This window comes from Sapajus apella, unplaced genomic scaffold (assembly GCF_009761245.1).
Source record: "Sapajus apella isolate SASKATOON/1434 unplaced genomic scaffold, GSC_monkey_1.0 scaffold121, whole genome shotgun sequence".
Classification (NCBI taxonomy): Eukaryota; Metazoa; Chordata; class Mammalia; order Primates; family Cebidae; genus Sapajus; species Sapajus apella.
Genome location: NW_022437061.1, coordinates 3216510 through 3234081, shown reverse-complemented (window position 1 = coordinate 3234081; position 17572 = coordinate 3216510). Strand labels below are relative to the sequence as shown.

The following is a 17572-nucleotide window of genomic DNA, read 5'->3' as shown; positions in this document are numbered from 1 at the left end:
ATTGCATTTCTGTTGTCTACCTACCCTGTTCCAAAAACATGTCTTAATACCATTTTAGCCAGTTCCCTTTTGATAATTCAAAATTGGTAAGTCCAAAACAATGTATTTTTTTTTCTATGCAACTTAACCTGTGTATTCCTGGCTCTGTAATGATGAACATCTTTTTCTGATTTAATCAGTCTAGAAATGTTTGAAATCTCATCTTTTCCTTTCAATACTTTCTCTGGCTCCCTCCTCCTTTATCTTCCCTGCCACAAGACTTGTTCCTATTATTCTAACTTCCGCTGTCTCATTCAGTTCATTAACCACTGAACTTCAAAATACCAGGCACTGTTCTAGGTGCTACTAAGAAATAATCAGGCTGGGTGCAGTGGCTCATGCCTGTAATCCTAGCACTCTGAGAGGCTGAGGCGGGGGTGTGGGAGGATCACCTGAGGTCAAGAGTTCAAGACTGGCCTGACGAACATGGTGAAACCCGGTCTCTACTGAAACTACAAAAAATTAGCCTGGCATGGTGGCACATACCTGTAACTCCAGCTACTGAAGATGCTGAGGTAGAAGAATCACTTGTACCCGGCAGGCAGAGATTGCAGTGAGCTGAGATTGCACTCTAGCCTGGGCAACAAGAGCGAAACTCCATCTCAAAAAAGAAAAAAAAAGAAATGATTAAACAAAATTACTACTCTTAAGTTAAAAAGGCCCCTGAAGCCCTATGGGGAAATTGGGTACATGTTTAGATGGGTAGCTAGGAGTCGGGCAGTAAAGAGTAGTTGGCCTCACAGGGGTTGGTCTTTATCCCAACCAAACGCAATGGGAAAGTTGGTGATTTTTGGCAGGTGGGTAAGTGTAGGAGGAAGGCAATGAGTGACAGGATTTCTATTTTGAAATGTCTCTTGCTACAGAGTAAACAAATTGAAGGAATTCAATAGTGAATGGAAGTAGACCAGGTAAAGGGATGTTGTAATATTTCAGTCAAGAGCTATGATAGCTTAGACTAGAGTGGCAGTGTTAGAAACCTAAAGTTGATGCATTTGGAAGAGTTGAAGGTAAAATGCCCAGGTCTTGGTGAGGGAAAGGGTGGTATCAAAGAAGAATCTGAAGCTCCTCACTTGTATAATTGCAGAAGTAAAATGTGAAGGATGGGAATATAACGGGGAAAAAGCTTTAAGAGGGCAGGAGTGCTCGAGAAAAGCTTTATGGGATTTTGATGTAGGACCCGAAAAGATTAGTCTATCTTAGGAGTGTTTGTAACTTTGTACGTTATGTTTGGCTCCCTTGACTTATGCCCTTTTTATTTTGAAAATGATACATGAAATATGTATGTTTTACCACAATTAAAAACAAATACATGTGCACATTATGGAAAATACAGATGATCCAAAATAATGAACTCCCATAATGTAGCCCATAGATGGTTCCTATAAATGACTTGGCATACATATTTTTTCTTTCAGATATTTCTGTTTTATATAGTTCATTGTTTTAGTGAAGATCTACCATTGAACACTGTTTATTAGGCACCTCTGTGCACTAGGAACTCTACACTAGGACTTGTTCTTGATGTTAAGGATACATGAATGAATAGGCCATTGGTCTCCCAGAGAGCAGTTACTTGGTAATGGAGACGTAGTTGTAAATGTGATGTAGAACATTAAGATAATACAAAGCCTCTCAGTGACAACTTGAGGCAGGTGTTCCCCAGTCACCTATTCTAGAGTTGACATTTAATGCAGGGGCGTGCCACCAAAAGGACTAGCTAATGCAGTATATAAAACTGGAAAAGTTTGGAGGGTAAATGAAAAAGGCTGGATGGAGTGAGTCAAGGAATGGCAAAGTAGTAAGAGGTGACGTAGAAGACAGGATTCTCCCAAGATCGTAAGCCAGGGTAAGGAGTTTATTTGGATTTTTTTTTTTCTAATTGCCATAGGAAGCCATTAAAGAAGAAAGATTCGGAGTGATAAAATATGCTGTACTGAAAATAGGTGGTACAATAACAAGAATGGAAGGAGAACTGATAAGATGTTATAGTCTAGGACTGTTACATCTGAGGGAGAGAAATAGCATCTGGTTTAATTTAAGCAAGCTAAGTGTACTTGTTTACAGCCAAAGATATGGAGGCTCAGGATACTATAGTATGAGGCAATTTGAATGATGGATTATCAAAGTGTCAATCTGCTTTACAGGGTGACACAGGCCAGGCGTGGTGGCTCACACCTGTAATCTTAGTACATTGGGAGGCTGAAGCAAAAAGATAACTTGAGCCCAGAAATTCAAGACCAGACTGGGCAACATAGCAAGACCTGGTCTCCATAAAAAATAAATTAACCAAGCATGTTAGCACATGTCTGTGGTCTCATCTACTCAGGAAGCTGATGTGGGAGGATCACTTGAGCCCAGGACGTGCACTCCAGCCTGGACAACAGAGCGAGACCTTGTCTCAAAAATAAAAGGCTTTAAAATCAACCTCAGAATGAATAATTTTAGAAAAGGGGTTTTAAACACCAGGAATTTGAACTTTGAAAGCAATGCATGTTTATCCTGGCTTTATATTAGAAAATTGTAAACTCAGTCTCCATACTAAAATTAAGTAATTTAAGTAAGGCCTAAAATTAAGGATCCCTTAATCAGAAATTAATTGAGGAAACACAGCATTAAGTAATAAGGCAGAGTGGAGACTTGGAACAGAAGTTAATAGATGTTGAATACTGTGTTTACAAATTGAAAAAAGGGAATATTTTTTGATGACCTGTCATTTTATATACATTATACCTTTTATTCTGATAACCCTCTTTTTGTTTTTTAAGAGGTGAACTAAAGCTTGGAGAGGTTAAAAACAAACAACAAAAAAACTGCCTGACACAGTGACAAGCTTTTTGGAATAGAAAGCAGCTATGAGAGATTTCATTGGAAGGTGACTTGGAATGACTTAGTTTCAAGGCAAGCACAAATAATAAAGTAGCACATATATGTGAAAGATGTGAGAAGAACTTGTATAGCCATCAATGAATATTGGCATTGAGTATGTGCCAGAAACTTGCCTAGATGGTGGCTGGCAGTACTGCAGACACAATCTACCATTAGGATTTGTATTTTGAAGGAGAGAGGCAGCAAGCATGTTAATTTCAGTTCCGATTTGTCCTGGGCAGAATACAACCTGTTTAATCCTAATGGTAATCCTTTGAGAGAAGTACGATTTACAGAAGGGTTAACTCAGGCACAGTAGGGTTAGCTATTTGTTCAAGACCACATGGGTAATTGGGGTAGAACTAGTAGAGGATGAATAGTGAGTTGGGGCTGTTCTACCCAGGATGGTAATGAAAAGAGGTATACCTAAGATTTGAAGAGAAGGTAGCCATGAGTAAATCTAGGGGTAGAGTGTTCCAAGTGAAAATTCGGAGGCCCTGTTTTTGGAGGGAACTTAGTATCTTAAAGGGCAATAAGAAGGCCAGTATGGCTCTAATGATAATGCAGATGATATTGAGAGGTAGGTAGATATTAAGTGGTAGGTAGAGCTAAATCGAGGGTGGCCTTGTATTTGGAATTTTACTCTTCGGATTATAGGGATCTCAACGTTGATGTGATCTGAATTAGGAAGAGCTGTCAGGTGACAGGTAATGGTAGCTTGGATAAGGGTTGTAGCAGTGGATGTACAGTGGTTAGTGGTCAGCTAATATATGTTTTAGAGACAGAACCTATAAAAGTTGCTTAGGGGTTGTATTTTGAATGTGAGCGAGGGAATATTCAAGGTTGACTCATAGGGTTTTCGGGCAGCTTGGATGGAAGGCTATGGGTACTCATAGGGAAAGAGGAGAAGTGGATTGTGGAGGGGAAATCAACAGTTCTGTTTTAGCTATGTTAAGTTTCACATGCCAATTGGATAGCCAAGAAGAAATGTCAGGCAATTAAATGTGTGATTCTGGAGTTCTGAGAAGTCTGTGCTGTGAATGGTGCAAATAGATCTTTGCAGCCTTCGGATTAGATGAGATCACTTAAGAGAAAATGCTGACGACTGAGACATCACATACTTCCAAAACAGGATTACAGTACAGGAGAGGAGCATATAAAGAAAACAAGGAGACAAAATATGATAAGTATTGGTGTCATGGAAAGCCAAGTATCAAGAGTTTATCAGAAGGAAAGAATAGGCAGTTGTGTCAAACGCTGCTGAAATTTCAAATAAAATAGCAAGTGAATTAGAGTGGGCTAACTGCTATAATAAATAGATCCCAAAATGTCTAATGGCTCAGATACAATAGTTTTTTCTCCCCTTCCCATAAAAAGTAGGCCGGGCGAGGCGGCTCACACCTGTAATCCTAGCACTTTGGGAGGCCAAGGCGGGTGAATCACGAAGTCAGGAGTTCAAGACCAGCCTGGCCAACATGGTGAAACTCTGTCTCTACTAAAAATACAAAACTTAGCTGGGTGTGGTGGAGTGCCTGTAATCTCAGCTACTCGGGGGGCTGAGACAGAGAATTGCTTGCACCCGGGAGGCAGAGGTTGCAGCAAGCCGAGATCATGCTACTGCACTCCAGCCTGGGTAACAGAGTGAGACTGTCTCAAAAAAAAAAAAAAGTATTAGAGTGGCAGTGAAAAGGCAAGTGGTCTGGCCCTCCCCCCACTTAGTTATTTAGGGACAGGGGAATGAAGACTCTACCAACTTCAATAGGTAGCTTCAAGATCACAGAGTCATCTGTAATATAACCAACTAAAAGGGGAAAAGAGCATGGAGGATCATGAGTGCTAGATTTTTATGGGCCAGCAATGGGAACATACACATCTCATATTCCACTGGCTTGAATTTAATCACATAGCCATCCCCAACTTTCATGGAGGTTGCAAAAAATAAGCCATGCATACAGGCAAAAAAGGAATCAGCTTATTGTGAGTAGCTAGTAATCTCCACCACAGATGTCTTTGGCAGGTTGTAAGTCATAGTGACTTTGGTAAGAACTATTTCAATGAAGTAATAAGGATGAAGCCCAAGGGAGGACTGGAGATCAGAAATGGAACTAATGAACACTAACTTTTTCTGTAGTTTTGCTATGAGGATGAACAGAGGAATGGGGTGAGGCTAGAAGGAAATGAAAAATAAGGGTAATAAGAGGCACGTTACCAGTGCAAACAAACAGAATGTATACTATTTTATTTATTACCACAGTTAAGTAGGAAAGAATATATACTATTTTTAATATTTGAGGAATGGATTCCTATGTTCACAACCACTATGGTATAGATGTTGGTGGCTGATACAGCAAGGTGTGGTATATGTTCAGTCAACTTGGCAAAATAAGTGGCACATTATACTTTAGATTTTCAAATCTAGTCTTCATAATCTTTTAATGTAGTAATCAGGTCATTAAACTACCAGGTTTAGCAAATGTCCTCCCATCAAAGAATCTTAAAACTTCAAAGTGAGTCAGTCCATTTTCTTAACAAAATGGGGAAATGTATTCATAGTTGCATGTTCGGTAATATACTGATAATTGAGAATCTTTTGTAGTCTACAGATTTTATGGCCCTTTCACTTGGTGATTCAATTGAGCTGATGTCAAAAACTAATCAATCAGGATCTCATGGAGCCTAAGTGAGTGGCTTTCGGGGGGCATTACTGGAGGATGGGCAAGAAAATGGCCCAAGCACATTGTTTTTGGATGTCAAGATATGTAGAAAATGATTGTTGTGAAGAGTAATTTAAGAGATGATTGCTAATGTTCAGGAACTAGATTTTAAGCAGTTTGACCAAGGTAATTAACCACTGGGAGATTAATGCAAACTAACCAAACTCACAAAAGACTATAAACAGAATGTCTATGTCCTAATGTACGAGAAAGAATGAATACCTTAACCTTAATTATTAATACCTTAATATTGACTAGGGTATAATGTAGACATTTGTGTGCTATCCAGGACACTCTATTCCCTAAATCAAAGTAGTGTAGAGACCAAAATGATTAGGAAACGTTTAGTTATCATGATTGAAAGTGTTATTTTACTGGTCTTATGGCTTCCTAGCTGCCTCAGATCCCTTGAAAATAGGGAAAGCCTTGTTCCCGTGTAACTTAAGCCTGTGCATGATTCTGACCTACCAGTCTTGCTCAGTCATGGATTGAGTAGCATTTTTGCATTTAAGGCAAGTTTTATCGCAAGCCCCAACTCCACCTCATATGGGGTGCCATATGTGGGTGTTGTGCAAGCCTTCCAGGTCCTCAGCCATCCCAGCTCTCTCCTCATTCCATTCACGCCCTCTTCCCCTTCCTCCATCTCCAAGTGTTTTTCCTCACTTTCAATGGCCAGACTGGCCTCTCCAAGGTCCCTCCTAACGTCAGGTCTGTCATCACCTACCTGCCTTCCACCTTGCCTCGCCTACTAATCAGTCACCTCCGAGACTGTCACCGTCATATCCTACCTGGCTCAGAGGGGCCCCATCGCCTGGAACGAAAAGGAAGCATGGAATCCCGGTCAGGCCGCGCCTTCGCGACTCAGGGCGCCCGGCTCCCACCCTCCTCCTCCCCGCCCCAGCTGCATGACTGTGAGGGACACCTTATCGCACTCTGCATAGTCTTCGCAGTGGGCACCACAGTCGCCTCCTGCCCCCCACGAAGGAAGAAAGGCGCCTCCTGGCGAGAACCAAGGCGTGTGGGGACGCAGGGCCTCTGCGCGTCAGGGAGCAGAACCTGGGCCGAACCCTAGGTGAAGGGGCTGGGTGGTTGGCCCTTAGCCAATCATGGCTCGTGACGACAGGGCTCGACCAATCAGAGCAAGGGAGGCCTGGCGCACTCAGGGCGGGTGAGGAACCGCCCCCTTGCAGCTCCGCGGCCAACGCCTTAGTCCAGGGGTAGTTGGAGTGGTGCAGGTTTACAGACTCCAGGGACTAGGGGCCTTATGAGCTGGGAGGTGGTGCCTCTCACCCAGCTAATTTCTCTCTAGCCCTTGGCCTTCACAGATGTTGGTGCCTGCCGTGAACGCATTCTGATCTGGGCCGTTATCTGTCTCCCAGGACTTTGTGCCTGTGGTTGGGGACAGAGTGAGGTCGTTGCCTTGACAACGGCAGCATGCGGCCAGTGGTCCTCCTAAGTGTGAGCTTGCGGCGGACCGAGGCCTACCTGCCTCCTTGCCTGCGTCGCTCAGGACCTGCGAAGAAATCACAACAGCGCTGCAATTGCTAGTTTGCTAGGCAGCATCTTTTGGACCTGCGAGCGATATGCATTTCACCTCCAATTTGTTTCCGAGTTGAAAACCTTTGGGTCTTTCCATGCAAACGGATTGAAGAAACAGTAAGTATAGTACTTTTAAAAGCTATTATTATCTCGTTTTTTGATCTATAAAAGATTTCAATCTTTTTTTGTTTTGTTTTTTGATATAGAGATTTGCTCTTGTTGCCCAGTGGCACGATCTTAGTTAGCTCATTGCAACCTCCGCCTCACAGGTTCAAGCGATTCTCTTGTTTGTCTTAGCCTCCCGAGTAGCTGGGATTATAGGCATTTGCCACCACGCCTGGCTAATTTTGTATTTTTAGTAGAAATGAGGTTTCTCCATCTTGGTCAGGCTGGTCTCGAACTCCCTACCTTAGATGATCCGCCCGCCTTGGCCTCCCAAAAGGTTGGGATTACAGGTATGAGCCACTGCACCAGGCCCTTCAATCTGTCTTAAACAAAATAAAAAATTAACATTCTCCAAATATTTTATCTAAGTTTTTGATATTAGAAGCATTTAGAAATGCCACATTGCCCATTGGCCAGGTTTCTTCTTCATTTGTATTACCCTTCCATTCAAGAGTAGAAGGCATGAGAAGTTATAGTTTATGAGTAACTGTTTCAGGAAACAAGAGGCTTTTTAGGCCGTGATACTTTTAAAGTATTTGTGGACGGTGCCACTTGAAAAAGCATGTGTGTTCAATGTGGTGTGTTCTGATGTGCAACTGATTGGGAGAATAAACTTGAAGCAATCAACTTGCATTAATGTTGGCATGTGATATGCTTCAGAACACCTCAGACATGCTTAAAGTCATTTTTTTGTTCACTTTTCATTTTCAAATATTGAGGGTACCGATTACAAAATGTTTTAAAATGATCCAGGTTCAAGCTATTTTTGTCATTGGTATGATAAACCTAAAGCCTAGTCCTTAATAAAACGTACTTTCTTAATGGAAGAGGAAAAAAATTAAGAACAGATAGAATTATATGGAGAATTTTTTTCAAATACCAACATTTTGTTAAGAAATAGTTAATGAAAGTGAAATAGAAGGTAAAATGTCAAATGCATGGAAAGTTAGTGTCTGGGACACTGCTCTGTAAAAAATTTGTGGTAGAATCTGCTATGAAAACTGGTAGTAAAATAATGAAATAATTTAAGTTGATGTTCATTGGTATTGTTTTCATTTCCCACCCCCCAAGATCAATCTTTTGGTTCTCCATGTATATCTACATTAAAAATAAGTATATTATAAAATCTCAGCTGGGTGTGGTGGCTCACGCCTATTATCCCAGCACTTTGGGAGGCCGAGGTGGGTGGATCACCTGATCACTTGATCAGGAGTTCAAGACCAGCCTGGCCAACATGGTAAAACCCCATCTCTACTAAAAATATGAAAATTAGTCAGGTAGGGTGGTGGGCACCTGTAACCCCAGCTACTTGGGAGGCTGAGGCACAAGTATCACTTGAACCTGGGAGGCAGAGATTGTAGTGAGCCGAGATCATGTTACTGCACTCCAGCCTGGTGACAGAGTGAGACTCCATCTCAAACAAACAAACAAACACAATTTCAAACTTACATGTCAAGTGTGGGAAATGTATACATTGGATTAGCATAGTTGGCTAGAACAAAGAGAATATTTGTTTTGTCTTTGCATCACTTTTCCAACAGAGAAACAGGAAAAACAATCACAATCTGAGTAAATTAATTTTAGATTGCTGTAAGTACACAATTAATATAATAGGCAAGAATTTTTTCTCTTTCCAAAGTTTAATAAATGAGCATTTTTATATTGTCAGATTTTAAAAAAAATCAACTCTGAATCATCGTTGGATATGTAATTATTAAAAGACTTTGTTTTTTTCTCCTGAAACCTTTGGAACCACATTGGGATTTAGAGCAGCATTTTTTATTCTTAGCTCCTGGAATTTAATTTCAAAATCATATTTTAAAAATAAAGTTAACTTTGGAATTATAGTTTAATAACATATATATCACGACAATCAAACCTTATGAGTTAAAATCTATCTGTATTTGGACTGAAGTAATTTTTTTTTCTGTACTAAAACATTTGTACAATGATTGCTGGACCTTCATCAATCGTTGGTAAAACAAGAAAGATTGCCTTAGGATTGCCTTTATTCAGAAAATGTCATATATTGTGAGTAAAAAATTTCAAACATAAATTCAAATTATACTTATGGTAAGTAATCATTAACAGGATTTTTGAAATACTTTTACTGTATTTGGTACTACCAATATTTCATTTCATTTAAAAAATCTGCTTATATACTGATGTCATTACTCTTATTTTCTAAGTTCAATATAGTAATTAGTATTGTAAGAAAAGTAAAGAAAAATATTTTATCAAAGATGCTCTCTGTTAATTTTTTTTGAGACGGAGTCTCGCTCTGTTGCCCACGCTGGAGTGCAGTGGCATGGTGTCAACTCACTGCAACCTCCCCCTCCCGGGTTCAAGCAAGTGATTCTTATGCCTCAGGCTCCCGAGTAGCTGAGATTACAGATGCACACCACCACGCCCAGCTGATTTTTGTATTTTTAGTAGAGACGGAGTTTCACCATGTTGGCCAGGCTGGCCTTGAACTCCTGACTTCGGATCTGCCCACTTTGGCCTCCCAAAGTGCTGGGATTGTGTGAGCCACTGCGCCCGGCCTGTGCTAATTTTTTTTGGATCAAATTATTTTTTCCAGTTAAGTGGAAGGTGCATAAATATTTCCAACGTTGATCTAAATCCAATGTCGCAAAAAAAGTTGATCTTTGTTAAAACCAAATTCAGGCCTGGAGCTGTGGCTCATGCATGTAATTCCAGCACTTCTGGAGGCCAAGGTGGGTGGATCACTTGAGGTCAGGAGTGCTTGTAATCCCAGCACTTTGGGAGGCCGAGGTGAGTGAATCACAAGGTCAAGAGATCCAGACCATCCTGGCCAACGTGATGAAACCCTGTCTACTAAAAATACAAAAATTGGGGGCGGAGAGGGGTGAAAAAAAATACAAAAATTAGCCGATCGTGGTGGCGCGAGCCTGTAGTCCCAGCTACTCGGGAGGCTGAGGCAGGAGAATCGCTTGAACCTGGGAGGCGGAGGTTGCAGTGAGCCGAGATCACACCACTGCACTCCTGCCTGGGCAACGGAACAAGACTCCATCCCCAAAACAAACACACGACCCCCACCAAATTCAGTTATGCACCTTTCAGTGAAAAGGAATTGTGTTTTTTTTTGTTTGTTTGTTTGTTTTTCTGAGACAGAGTCTCGCTCTGTTGCCCAGGCTTGAGTGCAGTGGTGTGATCTCGGCTCACTGCAACCTCTGCCTCCAGGGTTCAAGTGATTCTTTTGCCTCAGCCTCTCTGGTAGCTGGGACTATAGGCGTGCACCATCATGCCTGGCTAATTTTTGTGATTTTAGTAGAGATGGGGTTTCACCATGTTGGCCGGGCTGGTCAGACTCCTGACCTCAGGTAATCTGCCTGCCTTGGCCTCCCAAAGTGTTGGGATTACAGGCATGAGCTGCCATGCACAACCTGTGTTTTTTTTTTAGACAGACTCTTGTTTCATTTTTCAGGCTGGTGTGCAGTGCCATCATGGCTCACTGCAGTCTTAACCTCCTGGGCTCAAGTGATTCTTCCACCTCAGCCTCCCAAGTAGCTGAGACCACAGGCATACACCACCACACCCAGCTAATTTAAAAATGTTTTTTGGGGGCCGGGCGCAGTGGCTCAAGCCTGTAATCCCAGCACTTTGGGAGGCCGAGGCGGGTGGATCACGAGGTCAAGAGATCGAGACCATCCTGGTCAACATGGTGAAACCCCGTCTCTACTAAAAATACAAAAAATTAGCTGGGCATGGTGGTGCGTGCCTGTAATCCCAGCTACTCAGGAGGCTGAGGCAGGAGAATTGCCTGAACCCAGGAGGCGGAGGTTGCGGTGAGCCGAGATCGCCCCATTGCACTCCAGCCTGGGTAGCATGAGTGAAACTCCGTCTCAAAAAAAAAAAAAAAAAAAAAAGTTTTTTGTAGAGACAGGGTTTTGCTATGTTGCCCAGGCTGGAATTGTGCTTTTTAAAGTGAGTTGTAATTGTTATGCATGATAGCTCAAATATTGCTTTATTAGAATTAAAAATGCATGGAATTTAATTAACATGGCATTTAGTAATTTAATGGTTTCAATTCCATTTGCCTTGTCTATTACGAAATGTGTGTGATCATTTTGAAAACATAGCTTACATGTAGAAACACTAGGAAATTGTGAATTAACACAGAACAGCCATGAACACAGTGACTACTCTAATATGGAAAACAAGTAGGGAAGAATTAATTTGCCGGAAAGGTGAGGGAAAATAACACACTCAACATTGTTAATTCTATGTTTTGGCTTCCACAGCAAAAAGTTTCTACTAGCTTTAAATTAAAATGGAAAAATATGAGAACCTGGGATTGGTTGGAGAAGGGAGTTATGGAATGGTGATGAAGTGTAGGAATAAAGATACTGGAAGAATTGTGGCCATCAAGAAGTTCTTAGAAAGTGACGATGACAAAATGGTTAAAAAGATTGCAATGCGAGAAATCAAGTTACTAAAGGTATGTAAATGCATATATTAAATTGAAAAAATCTGAGTATAAATTTCTTTTTTGGCAATAAGAAATACAGTGATTAGATATGCAAATTCATTTATCTGGTGAATGTAAACCTGATTTTAAAGTGTTTTTTTCTTCTTTCTGTATATTTCTGCATATTTATCAATCATCTATCTATAATCTGTGTTAGGAGTCCCAAAGACCACCCTCACATTTGATGACTTGTTAGGAGGACTCACAGTCCTCAGCATATAGTTGTACTCATGGCTATGATTTATTACAGTGAAAGGATATAAGGCAAAATCAGCAAAGGGAAAAAGCACACAGATTGAATTCCAGACAAACCTGGCACAAGCTCCCAAGAGTCCTTTTCCAGTGGAGACACAGGACATTTATTTCCTCCAGCAGTGGACTGTGACAATACTAGCGAAATATTGTCTACCAAGGAAATTCATTAGATACTCAGTGCCCAGGGCTTTTATTGGGAATGGGTCACATAGGCCCTCTGCCTGGCACTAACCAAAGTTCCAGACTTCCAGTAGTAAAGCAGGTATTCAGCACAAACAATATTGTTTGCCTAACTTTGTCAGTTTTGGAAATAAAGAGAACCTTCCTGAATCCAAGTTTCCAGGTGCCAATCAAGGGCCCACTTTGCAAGCCAATCTTTCTAAGAATAACAGCAGTTTTAGGCCTACTATGTTAAATCTTTGCCCTTCTCCATCAATCTCATCAGAAGTTCAATTAAATTTTATTTATCTTTATAAAGAACCAATGTTTGACTTTGTTGATCATATGTATTTCTTTTCTATTTCATTAATTTTTGTTCTTTATTATTTCATTTCTTCTACTTATTTGTATGGGTTTATTTTGCAGCCCTTTTTCCTAATTTGTTGAGATAGATGCTTCTCTAATTTCCCACCTTTTTTTCCCCTCAAATGTGCATTTAAGGATATATACTTTCCTTGGGAAGAGCTTTGTATGTATCCTGGAATTTTTTTTTTTTTTTTTTTTGAGGCCAACTTTCACTCTTGTTGCCCAGGCTGGAATGCAATGATGCAATCTCAGCTTACTGCAACCTCTGCCTCCTGGGTTCAAGTAATTCTCCTGCTTCAGCCTCCACAGTAGCTGGGATTACAGGCATGCGCCACCATGCCCAGCTAATTTTTTTGGTATTTTAAGTAGAGATGAGGTTTCTCCATGTTGATCAGTCTGGTCTGGAACTCCCAGCCTCAGGTGATCCATCCACCTGGGGCCTCTCAAAATGAGGGGATTACAGGTGTGAGCCACTGAGCCTGGCTGAAAATTTTGATTGTTAACAATATTTTCTCATTTCCGTTATATTTTTTCTTAATCTCTGAGTGATTTAAAAGTATATTTCTTAATTTCCAAATATGGAAATTGTCTAGGTTTTTCTTTCCTGGTTATCTATTTGTGACACAACTCCCCTATGATGTGAGTATACACCATATAAGAATTTATTTCCTTGGAATTTCTTGACATTTGCTTTTTGGTTGAAAACATAGTCAACTAAAAAAAAACCCCTCTTGTTCCTGAAAAGTATTCTATGTATGTTCATTAGTTCATGTTAATCGTGTTGTTTAAATCTTCCAATTTTTTATTTATTTTTTAATATGCTTGCTTATGCTTGAAAAGAAATGTGTTAAAGTCTTCCTTTGTGAATCCTTTACATTTTAGATTTTTCTACTTTTCATTGTAGTTCAGTTAGTGTTTATTTTTATAAACAGAAACAATATTATTAGTGTTTTATATTTAGAATTATTATATATTGCTGTTGAGTTAAATCTTTTGTCATTATGCAGTAACCCTTTTTATTATAGTAATGTTTTGTTTCATTTGCTTTTTTGAGACAAGGTCTTGCTCTATCCTCCAAGCTGGAGTGCAGTGCCATGATCATGGCTCACTGCGGCCTTGAACTCCTGGGCTGAAGCAATCTTACACCTCAGCCTCCCAAATAGCTGGGATTGCAGACGTATGCCACTATGCCTGGCTAATTTTTTAATTTTCAGTAGAGATGAGGTCTCACTATGTTGCTCAGGCTGGTCTCAAACTGCTGAGCTCAAGTAATCCTCCTACCTCAGCCTCTCAAAATATAGGTGATTATAGGTGTGAGCTACACCTGGCCAGTATTTTGTTTTAAGGCCTACTTTATTTGAAATTAATAAAGGTACAAATATTAGTTTAATTTTGGTCAGTGTATCCATAGTAAACCTTTCTCCATATTTTTACTTTTAATTTTTCTGAAATTTTTTTTGTTTTTGAGACAGAGTTTCACTCTTGTTGCCCAGGCTGGAGTTCCGTGGTGTAATCTCAGTTCACTGCAGCCTCCTGGGTTCAGGCGATTCTCCTGTCTCACTGTCTCAGCCTCCTGAGTAGCTGGTATTACAGGTGCTTGCCAACACTCCCGGCTAATTTTTGTGGTTTTTTTTTTTTTTTTGAGACAGAGCTCACTCTGTCACGCAGACTAGAGTGCAGTGGCGCAATCTCGGCTCACTGCAACCTCTGTCTGCCTCATGGGTTCAAGTGATTCTCCTGCCTCAGCCTCCCAAGTAGCTGAGATTACTGGCATGCACCACCATGCCCAGCTAATTTTTGTATTTTTAGTAGAGAAGGGGTTTCACCATGTTGGCCACGATGGGCTCGGTCTCTTGACCTCGTAATCCACCCGCCTCAGCCTCCCAAAGTGCTGGGATTACAAGCCTGAGCCATCGTGCCCAGCCTAATTTTTGTATTTTCAGTAGAGATGGGATTTCACCAAGTTGGCCAGGCTGGTCTCTAACTCCGGGCCTCAGGTGATCTGCACTAAAATTGGGGCTTTCTGTATTTGCTACTTTAAACATATCCCTTAGAGTCTTATTTTACTACCTTGAGTAATTAACTACACTTCGTAACAATTATTTACATTAAAATTTTACCAGTTTTTTCTGTCTGATACAAGCACACTACCAGCCCAGGACCTCCTTAGTTAAGTTCAAAATTCTTGCTTATAGTCTGTTTTTATCTTGTGTTTCTGATTATCCTTTAGAATTGAATATTGCTTTTGAAATTTTATTTGTAGAAATATTTTGAGGCTAAGATAAAGCTTTCTTTGTCAGGAGGTGATATTTATTTGCTTCTGACAGGTACATGGAGTTGCTCTCAATCCAGTATGTTAATCCAAGTTGAAGGCTTTCAGTTCCTTGAAGGTGATGTTAAGTCTAGTGATGCCTGGTTTATTTCTGTTTGTTTTCACTCTAGAGGGTGTAGTTTTTGGGTTCTAGCTTTCATTGGAGGTGGTCTCTCAGATATCCCACCTATAGTAGGCTTCTGGGCTTTGACTTTTCCCTTTTAGCCCTGTGGAGCCACAAAAATCAAAGCTCATTTCTACATTTGTTACTTCATGTCAAAATCAGCTTTGAGTCTCTGGATTCTCCTGCCCAGCCTGGGCACTGTAGTGAGACCTCATCTCTTAAAAAAAGAAAAAAAGGCTATTTCACAGGATATAGAATTCGGGGTTGTCAGTTAATTACATGTAGTATCTTCAAGATAGAATTCCACTGTTCTGCTGGCTCCTGTTTCTTGTATTGAAAAATCAGATGTCAGAATTATTGTATTTCTTAATAACCATTTTCTTCTAGATACTTTTAAGATTTTATCTTTGGTTTTCAGGAGCTTACAATAATATGTCTAGGTGTGGGTTTTATCTTGCTTTAATTTTATGGCTCTTGCTTCTATCAAATAATGTCATTTGTCATTCTAAAAAAATATAAGCACAAAGATGGAGAACCTGTGAGCTGATAGTCTGTGCTTTATTTACATTTGCAGGGTTGGAGCTGCTGTGGAAATCTTGGCAAGAAGGACTTTACATAGAGTAGAGAAGCAGAAATTATCTGATGCTATAGTATGAATTTTTTAATAAAGAGTAAAAAGTTTTAGTGTAATGTTTTCTTCTATTAGAAATGTGCCAAAACAGCCTGATGGAGCAATTCACATTCTAATATCATTTAGATTTCTTAATTTGATAAAATACAACTTGCCAGAATTTATAGTTCCATTAGGTTATGAAATTTGTGGGTTTTTTGTTTGTTTAGTTTTTTTTTTTGTTTGTTTGTTTTTTTTTTTTTTTTTTTGGGGGGGGACGGAGTTTCGCTCTTGTTACCCAGGCTGGAGTGCAATGGTGCGATCTCGGCTCACCGCAACCTCCGCCTCCTGGGTTCAGGCAATTCTCCTGCCTCAGCCTCCTGAGTAGCTGGGATTACAGGCACACGCCACCATGCCCAGCTAATTTTTTGTATTTTTAGTAGAGACGGGGTTTCACCGTGTTGACCAGGATGGTCTCGATCTCTTGACCTTGTGATCCACCCACCTCGGCCTCCCAAAGTGCTGGGATTACAGGCTTGAGCCACCGCGCCCGGCCTTGTTTTGTTTTTTTAGAAGAGGTTTTAATCATACCTCTACCAGCTATTGCTGTGTGACCTCGGACAAATTTCTTAACCTCTATATGAGTTAGTTGCTTCAGCTATAAAACAAGATAATAATTGCACCTATTTCGTAAGGCTTTTTTGCTTAGAATAGCAAAAAGCATAGTAAGCACTGTGTATTAGTTATGATGTATAATATCATACTGTTTTATTACTTTTACTTTTTTCTTGGCAGCACTTCTTTTACACTGTAAAATGTCTATTTTAAGGGAAGGCAGGGTAGAAGTGTTTTTTTCACTTTTAAGTTTAGGGGTACATGTGTAGAATGTGCAGGTTTGTTACATAGGTAAACACGTGCCATGGGGCTTTGTTTTACAGATTATTTCATCAGTTAGGTATTCAGCCTGGTATCCACTAGGCTAATGATTAGGTGATGATGGTACCTAGTTTTCAAATTTGTTGACCACACAATTCCTGATGACTTGGAGCTCTTTCCAAATGGACTAGACTACCAAGTAGTTCAGAAGTATTTGTTTCAGATTTTTAATAGAATTGGATTTTGTCAGAGTCATGACGTAAGTATTAGGTTTCAATAATTATTTGTCAGTCATTGACTATCCAGATTTTTCCTGGTCCTCTCCCTTCTCTCACCTTTCACCTTCCGGTGGGCCCCAGTATATGTTGTTCCCCTCTATGTGTCCTCATCATCTAGTTCCCACTTATAAGTGAGAACATGTGGTATTTGTTTTTCTGTTCCTGTTAGTTTGGTGAGGATAAAGGCTTCCAGCTGCATCTATGTCCCTGGAAAGGACATGATCTTATTCCTTTTTATGGCTGCATAATATTTCATGGTATATATGTATAATTCTTTAAACAATATTTTTCTATATGATCTCTGAATTCCTTTTTTGTTTTTTTTTTGAGACGGAGTCTTGCTCTGTTGCCTAGGCTGGAGTGTAGTGGCATGATCTCAGCTCACTGAGATAACCGCCGCCTCCTGAGTTCAAGCAATTGTCCTGCCTCAGCCTCCCTAGTAGCTGGGATTACCTCATTGACATAAACTCATTACTTCATGATGGTGGCCTAGTATGCCACCATGTCCAGCTAATTGTTTTGTATTTTTGATAGAGATGGGATAGAGAACTCAGGCTAATTTTTTTGTATTTTTGGTAGAGATGGGGTAGACACGTGCCACCATGCTTGACTAATTTTTTTGTATTTTTTGTAGAGACAGGGTTTCAGCGTGTTTGCCAGGATTGTCTCAATCTCTTGACCTCATGATCAGCCGGCCTTGGCCTCCCAAAATGCTGGAATTACAGGCGTGGACTACCATGATTGGCCTATTTTTTTGTGTTTTTTTTTTTTTTTTTTTT

At 40.3% G+C, this 17572-nt stretch overlaps 1 protein-coding gene across 2 annotated transcripts in view; it reads left to right on the top strand.

The window, feature by feature from the left end:
* Nucleotides 1-6618: 6618 nt before the first annotated feature.
* Nucleotides 6619-17572, top strand: part of CDKL2 (cyclin dependent kinase like 2) — a 50358-nt gene continuing 39404 nt past the window's right edge. For both annotated transcript variants that reach the window (XM_032261022.1, XM_032261021.1), the window contains exons 1-2: nt 6619-7274; nt 11588-11784. In XM_032261022.1, the coding sequence (XP_032116913.1) occupies nt 11617-11784 (168 nt within the window). In that variant the 5' untranslated portion in view covers nt 6619-7274; nt 11588-11616. The remainder of the gene's footprint in view (nt 7275-11587; nt 11785-17572) is intronic.